Source organism: Ruditapes philippinarum, unplaced genomic scaffold, assembly GCF_026571515.1.
Source record: "Ruditapes philippinarum isolate M1 unplaced genomic scaffold, ASM2657151v2 ctg591_1_1_1_1, whole genome shotgun sequence".
Lineage (NCBI taxonomy): Eukaryota > Metazoa > Mollusca > Bivalvia > Venerida > Veneridae > Ruditapes > Ruditapes philippinarum.
The window spans coordinates 219,157-243,629 of NW_026859721.1; the positions used below are offsets into that span (position 1 = coordinate 219,157).

The 24,473-nt window shown below is 31.5% G+C and overlaps 3 protein-coding genes across 4 annotated transcripts; 1 reads left to right on the top strand and 2 right to left on the bottom strand.

Moving 5' to 3' along the window:
• Positions 1–235: 235 nt before the first annotated feature.
• Positions 236–2,977, top strand: LOC132757634 (cerebellin-1-like). Its single transcript, XM_060748958.1, has 3 exons — positions 236–488; positions 2,098–2,264; positions 2,571–2,977. The coding sequence occupies exons 1-3, from the start codon at positions 287–289 to the stop codon at positions 2,826–2,828; spliced, it is 627 nt and encodes a 208-aa protein (XP_060604941.1). The 5' UTR covers positions 236–286; the 3' UTR covers positions 2,829–2,977.
• A 133-nt stretch (positions 2,978–3,110) lies between these two features.
• Positions 3,111–13,672, bottom strand: LOC132757633 (nose resistant to fluoxetine protein 6-like). Of its 2 annotated transcripts, XM_060748956.1 has the most exons (16): positions 12,869–13,672; positions 12,333–12,499; positions 11,873–11,954; positions 11,337–11,418; positions 10,306–10,411; positions 9,556–9,697; positions 8,999–9,166; positions 8,498–8,594; positions 7,911–8,009; positions 7,429–7,594; positions 6,806–6,885; positions 6,208–6,303; positions 5,664–5,790; positions 4,947–5,136; positions 4,204–4,346; positions 3,111–3,785 (listed from the first exon to the last, which is right to left on the bottom strand). In XM_060748956.1, exons 1-16 carry the CDS (start codon positions 13,203–13,205, stop codon positions 3,663–3,665), a joined length of 2,205 nt encoding a protein of 734 aa, XP_060604939.1. In that variant the 5' UTR covers positions 13,206–13,672; the 3' UTR covers positions 3,111–3,662. The 2 variants fall into 2 exon arrangements, with proteins under 2 accessions (XP_060604939.1, XP_060604940.1); XM_060748957.1 differs by lacking the exon at positions 6,208–6,303.
• A 4,969-nt stretch (positions 13,673–18,641) lies between these two features.
• LOC132757621 (GTPase IMAP family member 9-like) lies at positions 18,642–19,909 on the bottom strand. The gene is made up of 2 exons (XM_060748943.1): positions 19,904–19,909; positions 18,642–19,565 (listed from the first exon to the last, which is right to left on the bottom strand). Exons 1-2 carry the CDS (start codon positions 19,907–19,909, stop codon positions 18,642–18,644), a joined length of 930 nt encoding a protein of 309 aa, XP_060604926.1.
• Between the last annotated feature and the right edge of the window lie 4,564 nt (positions 19,910–24,473).

Consider the following 24,473-nt stretch of genomic DNA (forward strand, 5'->3'; position numbering starts at 1 on the left):
ACATTTTTATAATAAAAAAGTCCTTGATGAGTTTCTAAAATATCTAGTTTTATCGTTTGTCCGATTATATGTAAATATAGAGTACAGAGTGCTTACAATAAATGTTTGTCAATGTCATATCCTTTTTGAAGTTTAATCTGGTGCAAAAAGAATGCAAATTGCATAATTAGAAAATATGTTTGCTAAATTATTTTGTTTCTACATAAGAGAGATAGTGAAAGTGAACCGCTTTTAAAAGTAAATGCTACATCACTTTTAACCAAATCTTCCAGCTCTCGGGGACAAAATGAAGACTTCAGTTAACGGATTATATTTCTTTTTATCAGCCTCTGTAATCATAAGCACGGTTTATTGCGAGAATTATGCGCAACATTGGAACGCCAATTTTTCTGAAGTAATCAACAAGCGATTTCATGACCTGGAGACAAAACAAAACATTTGTGAAAACAAAATTGAAAGGTTGGAAGCAGCATTGCAAGGACACAGAGGTAAATCAGTATTGTATATAACACTGAAATATTGTTTACTTTGGTCGAACAGAATTAGCACTTCTCTTGGAAGCTTTGGGCATCGTTGATTTTTCACGTACATATTATAAGCTATAAAGATTTTTACAGGCTATATTGCCTTATATAAACGGTTGTTGAGCCCCATGGAAGGTTATATTGCAAACAACCGTTTATATACGGCCATATAACCTGTCAGAAATATTCATATCACAGCAAGCATCATTTTTAGTGAGAAAATGACAGAGATTTTTTCATAAATTGACAGCAGCCGTTTATATAAAACTATATAAACGTCACGATTATCCAATGAAAAGCGACGTTACAAACGTGCATTATTATAAAAATCTTTACATTACTGCACGTTTGTAACGTCATTTGTCATTGGATAATCGTGACGTTTATATAGTTTTTTTATACACGGCTGCTCTCGATTTATGAAGAAATCTCGCTTAATTCCTTTAAAAATGATGCTTGCTGTATTATAAATACGTTATAAATATTTCTGACAGGTTATATGGCCGTATATAAACGGCTGTTTGCAATATAAACCTCACCTAGCGGCTCGGTTAATATTTACAAACAACCGTTTATATAGGGCCATATAACCTGCCAACGATCTTTATAACTAATAATATACACGGCGCTGTCAGTTTTCTAAGAAATCTCACATTTTTCTAAAAAAGGAAGTTTGCTGTATTTTTTATTCGTTATAAATATTCCTAACATGTTATATGACCGTATTTAAACGGTTATTTGTAATATATTTCGAAACAGCCGTTTACATGGTTTATATAGGGTCATATAACCTGTCAAAAATATTTATAACTAATAATATAAACGTTATGGTTATCCAATGAAAAGTGACGTCACAAACGTGCAGTATTATAACAATTTAATGATACAATTTTTAATCTATAATTTACTTAGTTGAAACATATTTTAGTACATCAAATATATGCCAAATATTCAGCTAAATCAGCTCAACTTCACAATAAATATAAGCATTTATGTCAATTTAAAGTTTTGAAGGAAGTACAATGCATGAAGCATTATTTTTTGTTTGTGTTAAATTAACGCAGCATTGATGATTGGTAGATTCGTTGATATGCACAGCTAATGAACATAAAGGGTGTTTAATAAAGACAGCATTAAGATTTTTAAACGAATTTGATAAATTGAGGTTTTGTTGGATTTGAAATAAACTTACCTTTCAGGTTAAAAATCTACCTGACTTTAATCATTTAAAAAGTTTAATGAAATGTGCAATTGTGGTCTCGCAAAGAATATTATAAAACTATTACAGGACTGACTTATATATGAAGTTATTACTTATACGCAATGAAATAAATCTGAACTTTGATTTGCACAGTGATATCATTTTAAGAGAAGGAATAGAAGAAAACATTAAATCTTTTTATTTTGTTATTTTAATGTTATTTTAATTAAGTAATGGTTTAATAAAATAGTAGCGTTACAAATCATTTCAATGAAAGATATTTAGGTGCTTATAGTTAAACCCTGCTTGCGTTCTTTCAAATGAATATTTTCTATTGTTGACGGGTTTGTTTTGTTTGTTTTAATTTTGCAGTACATAAAAGATCCCTCAATGGTGGAAATGTTGCTTTTTCTGCACGCATGTCTGCAAATCAAAATCACATCGGTCTTGGCCAGACAATAAAGTATGATTACATTTTGCTGAATGATGGAAATGGTTACAGCATGCACACTGGAACTTTCACTGCTCCAACAGATGGAGTAAATATTATAGATTTATCTTTGCTTATTTTCTGCTTTGAAATTCATAAAATCAGCTCTCTTTAGGTGGTTTTATATATTTGCTTCTATATAGATACATAAACTTTTTTATCAATTCATTAATTTGATTAGCTCATTTTGTGATTTGTGTCATATACCTCTATATCTTTGAATTTTTTTTAATCAGTTTTAGTATGTTTTTCTTTGAAATGCTGAATGTTATTTTCTCGTGTCTTATATTGGCACTTTGTCTACCATGTCGTTTGAAATTGCAACTATTTTTCATATTCAAGATATCACTTGCAGGTGTATATGTTCTCCTACTTCTTTGGCCATGGCTATCACATAGGACAGATATGGTTGGAACTAATGCACAATGGTGACAGGGTAAACGCTGCCGTAACCGACGCATTTCATGACTGGCAAGATTTGCAAGGAGGAAATGTCGCGATAATACAAGTTCGCACTGGAGACAGAATCTGGGTACAAGCATATCATGCAAACGACGCTGAAATATACGGAGAAGAAGGGTTCACAACTTTTTCTGGTACCTTGTTGTATTGAGGGAATTGAAGTGTTGCATCACACAATTTTAAAACAAAGGAACTCAATATTTCAATATGAATGTGTATTTTGAATAATGTAGTTATATTCATTACAAAATTCGATTCACGATTTATAGATCATATTCTGAAATAAATAGTTCTCGTGCATGTCTGTGTGTTTCGTGTAGTGTAGAATCCCCCATCACCGCATTTCTTTAAAAATTGTATATGTTTTATTAAGTCAAAGCCGGTAGTGAATGTTAACAAATAACAAATATAACGATGCATGCTTTAGCTTATATTAAAACGTATGAACACGCATTGTAAGGCGACATGTTTTAGTCATACCAAATACATAACAATATCATACCAAAATTATACTAATCATAACAACGCTTTTAAGCTCAGTGCTTAGTTTTATTTTCAAATTTCATTCTTTCGTTGGATAAAGGTGTCATTCGTGTTCATTTTGGATAATTACATATTTCGAAGTATGGACAATGAATTTAAAATGTAACATACTATTTATTTACAGTTTTGTATGGAAACTGAATAAAAGATGGTAAAAGAATAGAAATAATATGAGATGTTTATCTGATTTGTTGTTTTTAGGTCGTCAAATTACTAAGTGTTGAATGTAATGGATTGTGTTACTGACTGTCTATAGTTTTGTTTGCTACATTGATTTCACAACATTTTACATAAGAAAAAATCCCTTTTTCTCATTTCATAGAGATCTACATTTTTGATAAATTGAGATTAAACATGAGAAAGTTTCCTCTTTTCCTCTTTGGTTTAGTAAACTATACCGATCAGAATAATTTACTAAATTGTTTATTTGTCGTTTTCCCTTTTAACTATTTTTGCTCCTTTTTAACAACACTTTTTCCAGTCCCATCATTGGTGACTCAAATGCCAATGAAACAACAAACGCGGCTGCATACGATACACACAAGTTACCAAAGAACAGATATATCTGAAAAGAATTATTACATTTTGACGGTGCTAAAATGAACAAAACAATATAAGTGTAAATGGTGCTAACATAGTAAATGCTATGCCGTCAGAATACATTATTTCGAAATATGATAAAGTATGGGTTGCTTTAGGTATCTGTATTTAGAAATGGCATAAAATAGTAAAAAAACACAATTTGTCAAGGTCAAATACCCCAAAAAGTTGTATGGTATACACCATTTTCCATAACAACTTTGTTAAAATTTCTGTTTGCATTATTCTTGCGAAATTAAAATAAATTCTTTTCTTTTGCCTTTGTTAAAATTTAGAAAAAAAAATCATTTTTTAATCATTAACAGAGAATAAGCTGACAATTATAAGGTCAATTAAATGTGACTTAACTGTTAATAAAGACTAAAACACTAGGCTATACTTACTATTTCGAGATCGTACCAATGCATAAGACTTCTACGACTTTGGTAGTACAGGTACATTGCAATTGGATGAACCAAGTATGCGCAATACGTTAAACGGCTGAGTGGTATAATGCCTTTCCACGAGAGTAACGAATTAACTGGTCCTTAAATGGATATATCGGTCGTGTTTAATCAATCTATTTATATTGGCAACATACATCGAGGATTTAGAATAAAAGTAGGTTGAGTACTGAATTTGTTGATCGAGTTAAATCTTATTATAGTATCTAAGTCTATGATATATATCTAAGAATAATAAAATTTTATAATATAATTATATTCAACTTGTTAAAAAAACTCAGTAAGAAGCTATACATGTATTATAGTCTATTGGTCAAATACCAAAAATAAAAGTAGTTTACAGTTAATTTTTATGGACCTATTTATTTATACTTGACCGCTAACACATGTTATATAAGACGCCTTGTCAAAATATATGCACAAATTTGTATAAGGGGCACAAACATATGATAAACTATGTGAATACATAGAATGAAGGCACAAATGGGGCACAGTATCACAGAAAAAGTATGGTTTTTGATAGGTTATGAAATAGTTATTTGAATCATAAAGCGAATTGTTACTTCTTTTGAAATAATAAACCAACGGAGGTGTTTCGAAAGTAAGCTAACAAACAGTCATTTAATTATTTCAGAACAGTTTAAAAACTAATCATTGGAATTTGGCTGACACATTCGCTTTACCTCCATATCCGGTTGCGCACGCAAATATAACCCATGCTATGGCCAATCCCCATGCCGTTCTGAATGTGGCATAGTAGAACGCTGAAACATCTTCGTTGAGATGTTTTGTTCCGGTGTCAGAAGAATATACCCCGTATAGAGAAAGCATTGCAAAGGTTGTGGCCACAGCCCATCCAAGTATATTTACGACCTAAAACAAAATATAATGTAATTCTGTTACAATAAGTTACAGAAATATATATACTCATTAGTTAGCCATGTACATTTTTGTCCGGGATTTAAGCCGAACAGGCACTAATAAGGTCGATTGGTTATATTCAAGCTTCACAAGTAGAGGAAGACATTAGATGCCCCTGCGTATCAGACATGAGCGGAACCTGGAAAGAGCCACCGACCTTCCGTAAGCTACTGGATATTTTCCTAACATTTAAGACTCATTGTCAATTTTTGAACCAACAACGGTGATTAAGAGCCAGCGATCTTGGCAATTACTCGGCCAAGGAAGACCATTTATATCAACATCATTGGCAGAAGTGAAATAATACTTAATAATGTGTGTCGCTTGATGTATATATTAATATTTAAAGCACATTTTACAGCGACTGTAATTTATTATTTTCTTGAATATACACACATCACTGTTACTCGCTTTCTTTTTATTTTTTATCTTCCTGCTGTAAGGCATTAGAAATGGTGAAATACAAAAAGTAATTTTACCTTGGGAATTTTAACATTATTTTTGGTCTTGTACAATAAGTAGCCAGTGTAGAATCCGACAACATATGGTGCAACACGGGTATATGGCTTGATGTATATGTCAGAAAAATTACCATCTTGGTTACCGCTGTAAAATAGGAGATATAATAAATCATTCCTATTAATTTTTCCTATAGACGTCACACATTTGTTACAAAAAACTACAATCCAAAACTTTAAGCAAAGAAGGTCCATAATTCACTTATAATTCTTTGAAACATTCAACATCAACTTGAAAATCATAATCGCCTAAAAGGCTTAAACAACATGTGCATCAAAAATTATCAATCAGTATGTCTTCGTCGCTTATGTTTTTCGTATCAATCTGTATCAATCGGACCCGACTACCTTGGATAAGAAGGTGTTTGAATTAATGTAATTGGCCTTTGCTTATATGACATATTGACAGGCGTTTCATGCGATAACATGGTCAATTGATGAACACAATATTCATCGTATTTACTTCCAAATAAAAACATAAAAAAGACAAAATAATCATGCTTACCCAACTTCATTGTGGTTTGCCTTAGAAATAACACCAGCACTTATAAAGTTGACAAGGGCAAGCGCCAAACAGGACAAAGTTCCGAACAATGGCGAGCTGAGGAAAAAAGAAAACACTTCCATGACAACCAATCAACTTAACCATTGATTTATTTGAAAGTGCTTAATGCATTAAAACTCAAGTGAACATGTTACAACATGCTATAAATATGAAAGTAGAAAGAAAGTAAACACGTTCATAAATATTGAGCAGCAAACCTGTTTTTTTCCAATATTCTGCTATTTTAGGTAAGGGTTTAATCCATTTAGCAATGGTTTGGTATTATGCACCTTTTGCTTTTTCAGGCATTTATACTTTTATATTTTCTTCATATAAGCATTTTAGAAGTTTTTTTCCTAATTAGGACAATAATTTTTGCAGCAGATATATAGATATATAAACGATGATTTAATTCAGTGTATTAATTATTTTTCTATCAAACATTGACAATGACAATTACTTTATAACAATATTTAAAGTTAATAACAGAACATCAATCGGAATGAATGATTCTTTTGATCTGGACATTTAATGTAAAAGTTTTGCATTAATAACATACTAGTACAAAGGTATCAGCAACATTGGACTAAGAATATAGAACTGCATGTCATTGGCAAGGTACCAACTCCAGCCCATGCACTAAAATCAAAGCAAAGAAAGAGTCGGTCATTGTTATGATTTATGAAAAAAAGAAGTAATTTAATTGTTTAGATGACGCTTGTTAATCTGTTCTATTGAAAAGTCGTGAATCGTACTCTTGCTGAAATACATTGAATGCATAAGTTCAATCATAAATATCACAATCAGTGTAAGTAAATTGGTCAAAGATATGAAAGTATGTTATTTAATGTTTGAATGATATAATAAAGTTATATGCTGTAATAAGTTAAAATATTGAGGTGACTTATGGGTGCAGGTTTAACTTTGAAAATATTTGTTTTCTACGAAATGCATTATTACATATACACATTGTTTCAGCTGCTTTCTAAAGATGTAATAAATTGAAATTTAATTGTAAATTTGTATAAATTATACACAAATATATTGAAGTCAGAGAATAAAGTGATTTAAAAGATAACATTTTTATCATAAGACTGTAGGTTTCCAATAATATATAATAATTGCATCTTTAACTTTCCCTTTCTGAGAATGATTAAGATTTCAAAACTTATTAAATATTACCATTTGTTCTGTTTTAACAAAGTTGTTAACATAAAGAATGTTGGTCCACCAAGTGTTTTCACATTCTTTCGTCTCAACACCTTGTTGTGGCCAGAATGGACCGTCTCCCCAGTATTTAAATGTAGGGACATACACCATTAAAAACAACATATACGGTGGGGTTAACCTGGTAAAATAATGAATGATCTTACCAACGTAATTACATGAATTATTATCATTTTCCAAAATTGAAATAAATTATTGGTTCGTTCACATGTAAAAGTTTTCAGGGCTATACCTGTGATAAATTATGTCAATTTATGAACTGATTTTTTACATAATATCCATAAATTATTACAAGTTCTTGCGGATGTTAACAGCTTGCGATAATAAAACTCATAGATACTTTTTTAAATAATATCCTGCAGTTTTAAGCATCAAATACGTTAAGAAATTTGTGTAAATGTTGAGAAATAATCAAAGATTTGTCGTATTATAAATACCTCCAGAATCTATGAAAGTAGAACATAATCCAATTAAATTTGAGAGCACTTCCACGCCTTTCCATCTCCCGTAGCGATAGGTAGGACACTAATAATCCGCTGTAATATCAATTAACAGTCTCGAAATTATTGGATTAAATAAAACTTTAAAATTAAAAAAAAGAACAGAGCAAAAGCAAAAACAACAAAAAGAAAACAAACAAAAAAAAACAACAACCTTTGTATAAGATATAAGAAGGTAATTTACAAGAATAAATTGAACTACCAGGTTTGGTTCATACATATCCTTTTTCTGGGTTATGCAAACAGAATATCTAACACTTGGATGATAAGCGGTTTAGAAAGCGTTATAGCACCAATCACGTGGAAATGCAAACTGTCTAACATTTTAATTTTGCATCCATATCTCAATGATACTCACTACCTTTTTTATAAGCTTTTCTATTCAAACCTATTCTTTAAACGTTAGTGAGGGAATTTGTGTGACTTTTCGAATAATCATTTAGTTAATTTTATATGTCAAGCTCATACAGTATCTGTTTTGACAATGTATACAGTTTACGTTAGAAAATCTTTTTCATTCTTACCTCAGAACGAAAAAAGTATCGACGGCGACAGTTGCGTTAGAAATTGCTTGAAACGTAAATCTCGAAAAGAGGTTTGGCAGCAACGTGGCTGTATTCTCTAAAATTATAAAAATGTTTTGTTAGTTTGGATATCTTTTACAAAAATGTCACATTAAATGTTCCATGATATCCGCTGTAGAACAGATACAAATTTTACTATATTCATATTTTGAATAGTACATATTCCGGTGCTAGGGGCGTGGATGTTAGCTTGCATTTATTACTATTGTCTTTGAACAGGACGATGACATTTATTAGTGGGTTTTATTTTTTCAATAAAATAGACAAAAGAAATAAAAAATGTGCTCTTTCAAAATTGTTGTTATTTAATCAGTCAAAATATTAAAGAAACGTTTTGAATGATTCATCCACAAGCATTTGGCATTCATATTAGATTGTGTTTGCTTATATAATGCAACGCTTATCAAGAAGTCTATACTATAAGGAAATGATGGTAATTACCGACTTGTCCAAGACCAAAGTAGTAGGTGTGTCCAAGAATGACCCAGGTCATACTTATAAAGCGGATACCATTCACGCTGGTCAAGGTGGCCGCTGGTTGATTGGTATTTAAAATTTTGGCTGCATTTGTGTACACAGAAAATGACAGAAGAAGTTTGCCAAGAATACCTGAAAATGATTTATTATTTAAATCATAGGACACATTATATTGGAATAATTAACTCATTTTCTATGCTGCCCGGCTATTCCCTATGTGTCGCATAAATTTTATTAACTTAGTATCTAACAGAACAATATCACCCCTTACTGTTTCTTTTTCCTAAGAAAAACATTAGTGATCTTGCTAGTCTAAGAGATTATTTACTTCACTTTATTTTTATTAAACATTTCAATATTTTTTCTGTGTTTTTTCCAAACACAAGACCTTCTAGTCTTATCGGTTCAGAAATATTTGAAAGAAAGCTCTTCGCCAATTCATAAAGGTTTTTTTCTAAACAACTGTTAAATAAATTACTATGAAAATTTAAATGTATTCATCATATATGTTAGCTGTTTACTTGGTGTGTAATATGTGTACACCGGTTCCTGATTTTGAGTTTTTGTCCGCTGATCAAAACGTGTTTCTTTGATATCTGCACTGGTTGTTAAAATACTGTCATTGACCTTTTGACTGACTGATCCATAATGCTGACCATTCTCCTACAATGTATCATAAACAATGACAAGACACGTCTGATCAGGATCCATGCTGTTCGCTTACAAACCCTATTACAAGTAGAGAAACTGGCAGCGAACATCATAACATATAATGACAATGCACATCAAATGACAACTCGGTATTTGTTGAAGAGTCTGAAGTTCAATCTTAGTTTAAGGATCTACATTCTTAGTAAAACATAATTGCTTTGTTATTCCATGATGACTTTTATGTTTATAACGTCAAAATGTGTTTAACTTGAATTAAATGACATTTGAAATTCTATATAAAATTATTTGGAAAATGAGATTCCGGTGCTGTAAAGACGTCATATTAAATGAACGAGTTTGTCCGTGAAAGGAAATGACAAATTTAAGTATTGCAAAATAACTTTAATGCTTCTTGCATCGGCTACAAACTGAAACTAAGTATGGGCAACAGTTGCAGCTTTCATACAAAACTTGGCCACTGCTGTTGTAAAGAAAAACCCAGTGTGAATAAAAAAGCAAAAACATTTTTTGAGTAATTCATAAAAAATCTAAACCACGTAAAAAAAACCTTGTAAATAAGTTATTATCGTTTCAATGTTAAAACAAACTCAACCACTTACCAAAATCGGTTTATAACCAGTCGGCTTTTTGGACAGATAGTGTTGTACAACAACATCATAGGCTGTCGCTAGAAAGATGATTGCCCCGAAAATACCACAAACCACACTGGAAAATAGCAATTAAATTCATACATTCATTGTTCAAATGACAAATATCATTTGTACTGTATAATGATTTGTCAAACTACAGATTGTGAACAATTGGTTTTAATAGTTAAGAAATCAAATGCTTTCCTTTCTGGATAAGCATCTGCCACGAAAGTTTGCTTTTCGGAACCAGGATAACTTGATAAAGCAGTTTTTTGTATTATTTTTTGTATTAAATGGCGAATAAATGCTTTAAAAGATACAATTGCACTGGTAAATAAATTTAAAGGCAAATTTTTTTTTTTACTTTATAAAATGATCTTTGTTGTTTAAGATACAGACAGGGTTTATATTATTTCCTGCGATTTTTTTCTTCTCAAACAGAACCCGAAATCTAAGTCATATTTGAAATATTTTTTTTAAATTATTATGTGTTTTGATACTTTTGGCGTTTATGCCTTTTTCCCAATTGTTTAATTTTCATGCTGTTGTTGTGAATATAGTGAAATTGCCATTTGATGAAAAATGAAAAAAGGAACAAGTTTGTAAAACAAAATTTTAGTTACATTTAGCCTTTCTTGCATTGTCCTGTTAAGTTGAATTGACTACATATTTAAAGATTGTTTGGATACAATATAAATTTGCAAAAATATAAATAAACTGTCCCACTCTCTCTGTAAGTTGAAAGTTTCAGGTTAATTCCGATAGGTATTTACAGAAATTACCTTGGGCGCATGAGAAAAGAAGCTATATGAAAAGACAAAATATAAAATTTAAAAAGAAGATAAACAAACAACTACGAAACGACTATAACATTAAATTTCTAGATTTCGACACTAATTTGATAGTTTGATAATCAAAATTGTCAAACTAGTCTACTTGTATTTTAAATTACAAAATAAATCACAAGTATATTAAAGTTATCTTGATAAAGATATACTCACAAAACCACGACTGCTTTATCTGTGTACTCGAGTGAGTTTTCTTTACATTGACAGCCACCAATAAGAGAAAACGTACTTAGTACTGCAGTAAATAAATAAATAGATAAATAAATGAATAAATAAAATAACAGATTTTGAAATGAAAAATTTTCAAATCATGATTTAACTTGACGTTAAGATAAGATACGATTTCTATCTCTCAGGTAGCTTAAATCCATACATAATGATAACAGGGCACTTGTAATCAGCGGCAAGTAGCGAGAGATGAAGATTATAACAATGAGCTGTCTAGAAAAATTGAAAATGTTTTTTTCAATTATTGATATTTTCTAATTTACAGAAATAAAAATGTGTATTTCTAAAATGTTTTTTCTCTCTTTTCCTCCTCTCTCCCTATTCGCGTGGGCGGTATGGTGATCTTTTTTAATGTTACGATGAATGACCATGGGTAGATTGGAAATATCTGTACTATTTTAATTAGATGATAATAAACAAATATTTATAAAAATAATAAATAGATAAACAAAAGCGATTACATGTATTCAACAATGCTGATGCGTCGGCATCATTACACGAATCTGGGAAACATATTCCTATCTGAGCGTAAACACGTTGGGCCTGAAAAAAAGAAGAAATGATTGTATACCATCTAGTTCATTTGTTTACAAATGTTCTTATTAATTAATATATCAAACATACAAATAATTGGTTGCCAACTTCTTTAGTAATAAGTAAACAATTGACAGTTTTAAAGCTCATATGAAATTAAAATTATTAATTTATGTAACTAAAGAATATCTGTTCATCCAGAAAATATTAAAGTGACTAATGTTACTATAAACCCTAGTCTTTGACATAATATTTAATCGCCATGTGTGCCTTCTCAGAACTAAAACGTTTCTATTGTTGTTATATAGGAGATATTTTCAAACGTGCCTACGCACGGTGTCCGTTGATTTCTGTCAACAAAAATGCATTACATATGATATAACTTACAGCGTCTATCGGAATGTATCCGGTACAATATTTCCCGGTGTACGGATTTGTTATCATATTGGTATCATTCTCTACAGCATGAACTCCTCTACATTCTTCCCAGTTACCAACAAAACGGAAATTTCCTTCAAGTATATCACTGCCTGGCTTCCCCGTTGAATCAATCACTGCGTCAAAGAAAATGCTTTAGCAATTGTAGCAAATGAATTCATATACAAATTATTGAATTTTGACATTAAGTGTATTTTAAGCATGGCAACCTCAAGCCATTGTTTGATTTCATTTCAATTTTGCTAAATTTGATGTAAAAGTAGTCGAAAAATATGTTTTTTATTATGAGTATTTACAATTTGTCGAACGCTATCGAACATAAATTATGTGATATGTTTCCTCACGTTGCGAAAGTACATTTTTGTCCAATAAGCAGACTTTGGTAAACTAGATATGACATAAATGAAATTATACATTTGATTGAAACTATAGATTACAGCTCTTTTGAAAGAACGGTATTTGATATTGAATATAAAATCCCTTACTTTTTACAGCCCATGTTTCCCTCTGCGTTAGTGCTTTTATCAATAGTTTCGTGTGATTTAAACACAAACTACTAACTTCAAACAACGGATTATCAAGTATTCCAGAAGATAATAACTCTTCCGCGCGATTAACTACGTCATCTGTTGTGGTAATCCCGAAAAGTCGGCGAAAATCTGTGACACCGTTTGGAGAACGTTTATGGGCGTTTTCGGTGAGTTTGATAGCATTATTCATTCTGTTGAAGTAACCAAAATTTTGCTGTTTAAATTGCTGACACATGGTAAATTCGATGAAACATGCCAATATAATTAATATTCCTTTGTTTATCGTGTACATTGTTGAGAGAGTAAGCTGGAAAATATCTCAAAGAGAGCTTCTGTCTAAACTACAGCCAAATATGATAAATATTGCACTGTACGTTTGACACTTTTGTTCAAATAGATAAACAAATACAAATGTATCATTATGGCCATGATAATAAGGTTAATCTACAGATAACACGTTTTTATTCATGTTATATTTATTTACAATATGTACATCAAATGTATAACTAAGATATACAGAACGGGTTAAAATCTAGCTGACAACATTAATTTGATAATGACTTATAAATACTGATATTAAAATAAGATATAATTTATAAATATCTACATATATCAATTTTTTGTTATTATAGTTATATAGATAAGGGGTGTAACCAGATTGTAAAAGGTACAGACCGAAGCTATGGCTGACGGTTAAAGAAATCTAAAAGGGCTACATTCTACCGTATATCTGAATACTAACCATGTAACGAATATAGTAGATTTTATTAGTTTTCTATGTGGTTTGAATTCAAATATAGTTTTCGTTTGTTGATTTATACATAAAAGTTGGAACCTTTATAAGATGTTACATTTTCAATTATTTTAGATTGACATTCTCAATATCATTGGTTCTGAAATTTTCAATTTATTGCTTTTTATGACTGCTTTCCATTTTATTTTCGTATTCCAATAGAAAAAAACTGTGTGTTAATTGATTACATGGTTACATAATTATCTCTTATTATAATTATAATAATTATTATGATCACCTTATTTTTCATTGATATTTCTAAGATCAAAGTGACATTATACTCATTTTTAGCTGATAAGTCAAGTTGAATGAGTAAAATATTTCAAGAGATTGACGATAATAATGTTGATTGACAAAAAGATATGCAGAGATGTTCAGGTTTAAAATAAAAAAAATACCTAAATTTTATAAAGACTGTTCCACTCCTTTTAACAATTTGATGATACCATCACATTCCGAACGATAGTTATAGAAATATACATGGGTCATGTGGATTATTGATATTTTTTGTTAAGTAAAACTTTTAAATTGAACACAATAATGACAAAATGTAAAGTAGTTCGACTTAACATCTACACATTGATGGGCATTATGTGATTTTAACAGTTCGGAATCCAAAAAAAAAGGATTATCTCACTACACTAATTCAGCAGCCAATTAAACACGGTATACGGTGACATTGACTGAAAGATGGAAATACAGATTATTAATTATATCTTAATTCATATGTAAATTACTTTCAAATTAAATCTAGATAGATGATACAAGATTGATGTGTCAAACGGCTTCATCCGTGCTTTGTTGCTGATTGCGGGTAGTGAGATAATCCTTTTTTGGATTCCAAATAGCATGATGGTAACATAAAATAATACATATGAAATTATGAATTTATAACTGATGTTATGGTGATACAATATTTCAAATATGTTTAAGGACGACACAATATACATTATTTATCGAATGGCGATTGTGTATAACTCCTCTAATGACGATACAAAAACGTATAATGATTCAATTTGCGATACAATGTTTATAATTTTTCTAATCTAAAGTTGAAATATATGATTGATCTGTTGGCGGCACAGTGTCTAATGGCGTCACAATGTGTATATTATCTAACCGCCAGAAATCTAAAATATCCAACATTTTTATTCTACACTAAATGCATGATAGAAAATATTAAAATGGCATGTCCATCCAAGTGTGAATCGTGACATTACTTTTTGTCATTATTGTTTTCAAATCTTTATTTGTATAAATACATTATTGATAACTCAAATTACCTACGAGAATATCTATAAATAACCTCCGCAAATTATTGGAAACGTTCACTTTATGAAAAGCGTGGACCGTCGTTTTATGAATGTATTTTAGGTAGTTTCTATGTTTCATTCTGATCATTTGTCAGTTATCAATCATTGGTCAATCCCCGTCATATAAGTCTATCTTGTGAAATAAATATGTTAACCAGCCTTACTTGACATAACAAAATGAGCACAATGTCACCTTAAGGGAAGTTGTAATGAAAATGACAATAATCTGGTGTAAATCCTTTTGGGAAAAAGATGAATAATAATAAATTTTTCTAAGCAAGTTCTAATATTTGTAAGGTAAGATTACACTTGAAACTTACAGATAACCTTGTCATACTATGATCAGCTAACTAAGTCTAAATTAATATCTTTTAATTAATAACAAAGTAAATAATCAACAACAAAAAAAGAAAACGTTTTCAATTTCTTATGAAAATTCAATGTAGAGCTTGTCCTCGATACATAGGTGCCTATTGTGTAATATAATATGCTCTCACATTGTCTCTAGTCACCTGGATTTTATCAGTGCATATGCCAAGACATACATGTTATGGCTGATGATGATATTGGGCAGGCAACTGAAGCCTACAGAAAATCTCTTCAGTAACAATATAGGGTAAACAGATACAGTAAAAAGATCTAAAAAATTTAGGAGATAACTCCTGAAAAATGACAGGAATTGTAAATAAATTTGAAGTTTTAATTCGATCCTTTTATGAATAAAGAAGTTATCGTGCAGTATCATTTTGTTAGGAACATTGCAAGTTTAAAGGAGAGATATTTCTGGAAAGTTGCTGTAATTATTATATTCTTAAGACGCATTCAAAATTCAATGGGGCGATTATTCTAATGATATGGGTACCCGAATGAAAACACTTTATATCTATTACTGATGAGATTAGTGATGATAAGAATCGTATATTTGAAGTAAAGCCCTAATAAAATAGGGAAGTAAAAGCGGAAAAAATGGAAAAAAAAACACATACCCGCAAAGCAGAGATAATTGCCAAAGAGTTACAAATCTTGTTTCAAGACACTTTCTGATGAAATAAGCAAGATATGTTTGACAACATATTTCACTGTATTAGAAAACTTGGATATAATCACATTGCTTTCATATTCTTATGATCAAAGCTGGAGAGGAATATAGCAAAACGAAATGTGTATGACATATGAAAAAAGAATAAATCAATTAACCGAACCAAAAATAGTCATCGTCCATATTGCAGTACGTTTATTAAATATTATTCCGTTCATACCCTACGCGCTCGATAGACCTTTTTACAACACAAATTTTCCATAGTAACCGATGTTGCATTCCACGCATGTGTATTCTGGGTAGGGCAAAACGCAATAATTAACGAAACACTGCAATTTATCATACTTTATCAAAGGCTTTGATAAACGTGATTTCAAGTAAACAGTATTTTTGGGGTAACTGAAAGCGGTCAGTACTTTTGAACGTGAATTTATATTTATAACAGACGTAAGAAAATGTGCGGGACTAATAATTTAATGATCAAACGGCGCATATAAATATCCTATATTTAAGGTATCATTAGACGACTTTTTCAGCAGTGATTTAAATTGAAGCAGCAAAGTGTTAAAGATAAGATTATATTACACCTGTATAACATAATATTACAGACTTTGTAGTATAAGTGTATGGCAAGGCGGTACTTAAGTTTCAAACAGATTGACACTTGACCGGTTGTTTTTTTCCAGCTAGTTTACAATATCCTTCAACCGTGACGATTTAGTACCATGACATAGTTGATTACTCGTTATTTACAATACTTTTGAATGCATGTACGCCAATCTCATCAATGTTATTTTGTGAAGTGAAAAATAGTGTGATGTGCATTTATATGTGTTATGAGAAACTGGATAAAGTGTGTGTTATTTCACTAAAAATCAAAATTTATTTGAATATATTTATGTAGCGTAAAAATATTCTGTTTGGTATCACTGTCAAATCGGATAAAGGATAAAATCAGGTAAACTGAAAACTAAAAATGCATTATAATTATTATGTTTCCTGAGATTTTTTTTCAAATGATAATTAACCTCGATATCATATGTGATAAAATTTCCATTGGTTTTATATTAACTATTTCAACAACAATTAGCTCGACGTCTTTATTTGCTAAGTAATAGAAAGAGCACCGAAACACGAGGATATCTGATTTGTACGAGGGGGCGTAGCCCCCGAGTATTAATCAGATTGCCGAGTGTTTTGGTGTTCTTTCTCTTTTGTATCATAGTCAACATAAAAGCACGTTCCCTGTTGTCACAATATGAAACCCCGGCAAAAATGAACCAATGAACGAACATCTGAATATGACATTTCTGTCGCTTTCCCTTTCTCAGTCGTCACAGTATGTAAACCCCAGCAAAAATGAGCCAATCAATGGGCATGCTCTGGAGTGCGGGTAACTAATACCCGCACTCCAGTTAACGCACTGTGCATGTATATGTATACGATTTAACCCTGACACATTTTCAACAGAAAGGTCTCCAAACTATGATACAATAGATATATTCACACATTTTTACAACAATTATCTCAATATCAGGTAGGTGATCGCAAGGGGGTATTTTTAAACTATCATCTTTTCGTGCCTTTATATGATTATCTTGGTCAAAAAAGCTATAGCGTGATCTTTTTTTTATTTTGTTAATAATTAATAAAAACATGTATACACAAACTATTCTAATCATTTATAAATATACATATACATGTATATTCTAATAATTGATCAATATACACGCAATTTTCTAAGAATTTTGAACTATGCACATGATATACGTGTACATCAACAGATAAAATGTTTGACAGTCAAGGTAGACGATTTTTAGAATTTTGTCAAACAACATCGTTTATCATATGTAATAGGCGGTTCCATAGGTGCGCCAATACTGATGAAAGCACTTGTTGTTCAATTAACGGGTCAAGCATTGCAGACTATCTACTCACACACATGAATAATTTGAATTGTATTCCTGACTTTACAGTCGCCAAACCCAACGAATTTTCCGCCCCTAACGTATTAAGTTTTAATATACATACTCAAACTGAACAACATGAACAATGTGAAACCATTAATAAATGGGAAGGGGAGAAAGATGAACCATTTTAAACCCTCTTCAATAAAAAAGGAACGAAATAAATAATTGAAATAAGCAAATCAATTGCAACAAAAATGACAAAATTACTGCCAAATCTACCAAATTTTTACACGAAGAAGCATCTACGTGTTTTTAGCGTGAAATATAAACACACTTAACCTTGAAAAATTAAGTTTAAAAAAAACACCTCATTTTATTTAACGTAATTTGAAACTCAATTATGTAATCAGTTGAACTGAGTTTTCTTTTTAATTATTTTAACTGGGGTAATCTTTCTTTGGCGAAATTTGGGCCTCCGGCGGCGACGGGCAAGTGATTTGAAGTCAACGAACTTAACCACATAGCCATTGCCGACTGTTGATAATGTCAAAACTTTTTTATTATCTCACTGGGGTGATTTTGCAATAATATATACATTATCATATAGCAATTAGATGGAGCATGTAAATCTCATTATTTTCGTGAAGAAGTTCCAGAATCCAAACACAAAAGCTTATAATATCATACAACAGAGTTGCCTCCTGATAGAATTCCATGCTTTTCTACAAAAATTGAAAAACCCAGATTCATCTCTTCGTCCACTCGAATAGTCTCTTTTGAACTTGTGTAGACTGACCCTCTCTGCAGCTCCAAAATCTATACCTGTTTGATCTTCTGAAACGTATGTGCTATCATCATCGTCAGGTTTATCCCCGCTGTTACCAGATGGATACTCGACGCGTACTGAATTTATATCAATTTTTCTATCTTTTCTTCGGTTGATCTTCTCTTTTTCTTTAGCAGAATCCGAACCACTTGGAATACTATTGGTCACATCATTATCTTCTATGGCTTCAAAAATTTTACGTTGTGTTTTAGTAATTTCTACACCAGTTTTCATTAAAATGTTAATTGAATGCTTAGAGATTTCTTCTGAGCACCAGTTGGTAGCATAAACAGTGGCTAACTGGAATACAACATTTGTAAAATGGGTGTTGCTGTTAGTACTCTTTATCTCTTCCACCATGTCTAGGATTCGTTTAACTTGCGCCTCTTTTCGTTCTATGTCAGGTGATGTATTTTCGATTGGTGCTATTCTTAGCTTGCCACCGCATTTGTCAATCAAGTCGTCCAAACCTTCTGTTGTATCAGCCGAAATATATTTTTCTAAAGATTTTTCGTCTTCCGTTTTGGTTAGAATTATACATGAATATTTCTCCACACCTCTGCCAAACCAATCGAAAAATAAATTCTTTGTTTTTACAAGCTCTTCTGTAAACCGACCTTGTTCGAGCACAAACGCTATTGCATGAAAACCAGGCGTTGTGAGAAGAAGTGATCGAATGAGTTCTTTATGTATTTCGCGCTCAGTTTTGTGAGTGTCGAATAAACCAGGTGTATCAACCACTTCGATAGTTTTCTCAAATCGTTTAAATACCTGAAATAAAGATTTATCGCTTTAGATTTCACGCCTACGCTGTTCATGGAAAATGGCTTCTTGGTTGATAAATTGCCCTCGTCTAAACCTACTAGTACATATTGTCACATTCTTACATAGATAATCACTTAAGTAGGATTATTCCTCAACGTTTACTTTTTAGGGTGGATACTCATTTATCATTTATTTTCATGATGTGAAAAGTACGTTAAGCACACCAAAACAAAAGTTACAATTGCTTATGTTTAACACATACTGTTGAGCCAAATTGCCTTGATAAGGCATTGGCTTATAAAAAAGAATAATATAGGATCTCTATTTTAATATTTTTATTTTACTTCCATCAATGATGTATTTTTGTATACTACCCTACATTCTGTATTCTAAGGTTATTGGCAAGTGTTCAATAAAACATGGCAACAGGACAAACACCACGCAGTTTCGCTTTAGAGGATCGACAACAATCATACGAAGTACAAAAAGGTAATTTTGACGTCCTTTGTTTTTATTACCGTCTGTATATTTGCCCCGAGGTGACACACGAAAATTATACTTTCCCTGTGTAGGGCAATTATGCTCTAAAATGCTCTATATTTCTTATCACTTTAAAACACTTGGTGGCTGACTTTTTAATTATCAATAAATCTAGTTGAAGTATATAGTTTCCAACCTATTGGTGAATCACTTTTTATAGTTTATAGATGCTATCAAGCATTCACAGTCAAATTATTTCTTTGAATGAATGGTATTGTTTCTAATTTTGTTCAGAATATTCATTTGAATATCCCTCCCCCAAAAACACAAACAAAAGAAGAAATGTAAACAAATCTTTAGTATCTTCAAATTATTAAAAGTTCTAAAAATTGAAGAAAAAGGTTAAATATACCCTTGACCACTGGGAAGTACTGGTTTCTGATTTGGCTCCGGATGATATTTTGAACTTTTCTGATCCAAGGATCGAATTTACTGTGGAACTTTTTCCATGACCCGTCCTTCCAACAAGTAAGATACGTATATCTATAAAATAAGATAGTTAAGAGTACCAAATATATCCCTGTTCCTGTTTTTGATTCTAATTAAAATGATATTTTGACCCGTTTTCTTTTTTATTTCAAGAAATTGCTGTGGCACTTATTCTTTAAACAAAACATTACGTGCATCTTTGAAACAAAAAAGGTTATAATGTTTTTCTATTTTCATACAATACAGTATTTCTTTTTTTGGCGTCCAAATTACCATATCATAATAGTAAATCTTGTTTGGTTGCAAATACAATATAAAACTAGAATTCAAATCTTAAGTCTATCCTTGTTTATATTTGTGTATTAAAGAAACATGCTTCCAATTTCGCGCTTATTTCTACGGAGGCACAGAGGGGACATTCCGAATTTTTCTTTCCTATCTAGTGGCCACGAGATATTACTCAGAAAAAAAAATGCTATGCTGTGGCCATGGGGTATACCTCAGAATAAAATGACGAGCTCGTGACTACGACATATAACTCAGAAAAAGGGGGGGAAATGCTATCTCATTCAAACGAGAAACAAATATTTATTATAATAAAAAAACAACAACAAAAGATCCCTATCTCGTGGCTTCGAGAAAAAAAATCGGGGAAAAATCGCTATCTCATTAAATAGAGATTTTTTGTTTTCTTCTTAGTTGTATCTCGCGAAACATTTTATTCTTTTCTGGGCTATATCTAATCGTCCGATAGTATTCTCATTTGTAGAAATGGTGTCAGTTACAATAAGTAATGATATAAACGCACAGTTATTTCTTTTATACATCAAATAGGAAAAGGCTCACATGCTCATTTCATTTTCTTCAGTCTTGTCTTATGTAAATTTCTCCAGTCATTTGATGGCGTGGTATTTGAAACTTAAAGTTTTTGTCCAATTTTTAGTACCATTTATCATGTTTCGCGTCAAGAAAAGTTATGTCAGTATAAATTAAAAGAATGCTAATGTCGTTTTCTTGTCAGATGAAATAAGATAAGAATATTAAGTCATGGAATACAAAATACCCTGGCTATGTTTAGTAACGCTACCAACTCTGAATATCATTTAACAAAAGTCTTTCTCTCCTTGTGCATAAAGACATTATTCGATTTTTATTATGATCATTTATTCAGATGTATCTTTATGAATTCTTTTATTCATAGAATAATTATAAAGAAATAAATAAAAATCAATACATACCCGAATCAATACTGCTCATATTCCTTGTCGCCATTACTAATGAGCATTATACCACAAGTTGTGTTTGATAAACTTCAACTAGTTATTTCCAAAGTGTGAACGTGACTCATATGCAGTGTAAAATAAAAATAATTATCAAGCAGGTTATCCTCCGGATGGTTGAAACTTATAGGTTATCAGTTATCATATCAGATGTAGAGTAGAGATAAAAGTGTTAAATAAATGTACCATGTTGAATTTACATTAGATCGGAAACCACAGAATATATTGTTTGTGATATACATATATGTAATTAGTAATAAACTTTTATTAAACTACCATTATGGAACGGTATCCAAGAGTTCCTGCCGTTCACCGTTCAGCAATTTTATTGCTGAATGACCACTGGTAAAAATCTGACCGGGCATTTAGCCATTGGTCTATTTAATCACGTGAACATATCTCAAAAGCCCATATATTTGCTGGATTTAAGAGGGTATCAGCTGTGAAGCCGTTTAACTGTGAATTGTATCATAGTTTGGAGACCTTTCTGTTGAAAATGTGTCAGGGTTAAATCGTATACATATACATGCACAGTGCGTTAACTGGAGTGCGGGTATTAGTTACCCGCACTCCAGAGCATGCCCATTGATTGGCTCATTTTTGCTGGGGTTTACATATTGTGACGGCAGAGAAAGGGAAAGCGACAGAAATGTCATATTCAGATGTTCGTTCATTGGTTCTTTTTTGCCGGGGTTTCATATTGTGACAACAGGGAACGTGCTTTTATGTTTGACTATGATACAAAAGAGAAAGAACACCAAAACACTCGGCAATCTGATTAATACTCGGGGGCTACGCCCCCTCGTACAAATCAGATAGCCTCGTGTTTCGGTGCTCTTTCTATTACTTAGGCGACCTGAGTTATATTGGCGGACGATGCAGGTCACTTTCGTTTTTATTGATCATAAATTAATCATATTCGCACTTTACCTCTGCTCTGACATGTACAGAAGTGAACAGTTCTTTATAAAAGAACATACGCCTTGGATAGTGGCCTCTAATTTTGATCCAATATTACGCTTAAGAAGTGAATAACGTCAGTAGCTTACAAGATTGATAATGTATGCAAAACTTAAACAATCTTCTACGTTCCAAATGACAAATGACATTTTTTCTTCAAAATTCATGTCACACAGGCGTTTGATATTGACTTCCAACTGTGGCCATAAAGACATCTACATGTATAAAGTTCCAAGTATAGAACTTTAGTCGTTTTGAATGCAGAATTGTCACCAAATATCCTAAGTTCAAACATGGTCATAATTCTGTCAAAATCGATGTGAGAATTATGTGCCTGGACAGTTACCTCTTATAATTTCAAATACAAATGTATTAGTGTGAAGTTAAAGGCAAATATCTTTATTGATTGATGAGAGTACGATAACTTGTATGTAAATCTTTAACCAAAGTGTTAACTTAAAAGCATGTAAAGATATAATGCATTGGCCGAAATAGTGAATAGACAATATATAATATGATGGTGGATGAGCAGTGGCTATGCTTTCATGACTGTTCTGCTAGGCGCTGTGCCGTAATTGGACTGGCCTATGTGTGTATATATTCTCAACCGTATTGGTTGTTGTTGTTGCTGCTGCTGCTGGTGCAGCAGCAACAACAACCAATACGGTCAACTACCGTTGCCATCAATCATGATTACCACTATCACAAATGTTATCTCCTCAAGGACTTTTAAAATTGATATTTTTAATACTAATCAGCCGTAAAAGCTCAAAATACTCAATCTTATTCTAAATTTTGCTGTGAAGTTGTATTTCTTTAATGAAGCTGTTTTTACTCAGACAAAAGAGAAAACGCAAGACAGACAGACAGACAGACAGACAGACAGACATACTGATAGGTGGAAAGAAATATTGACCAGTATAAAATAAACTACAACGCACTTGATTCGAGTAAAACAAATTTATTTAATGACCCGACTAGTATTAATAAGTATGGACTTTTACATTAACATTTTTTGCTGCATCATGCATATTAACATACACTTGTCAATGTGATTGTATGGCACATCAAAAATCGGCATCGATCACGTGACATAGGTGCTTCATTTCCATTACTAGTTTCTTTACACCTATTACGAATGCGACTGCATTTGGAACAGGTGTTACACATGTGATCCGTAAAGAATGTGACCCATAAGTGCTTATATAAAGTAATGTCCATGGAATTAGACGAAACTATGTACAAATATTCGCTAAGTGCTAGCATTTTATATTGACATGCTGAACATTAAACATTTCTGAATTTAAACTATGATTTTTCCACTATACGAATCTATCATGATGAAATACGGTAAAATTAAATAAAGAAGTTATACGGGTTATAGTTTTGTTCAGAATTCATTTTTTAGGTAAACTGTAAGTTAAAAGAGGAAACATTTCTGGTAAAATGAATGCCAGAGCTATAGACCTTATCACATATAATGTGGGTAATGATGTAGGTTATTCTAATATATAGTTTTTTAAGGTTGAGGAATATAAAAGTTATTATAGTAAAATATTATAATTATCTTAAAAATAAATAAGGATTGATTATTCTGATAATATGGGTGCCTGTGTTACACAATTAAGCTTTTGATGTTTGTGATGATGAGAAACAAATATTTAAAGTAGCTTTGTGGAAAACAAGTATAGAACAAAATTTTATG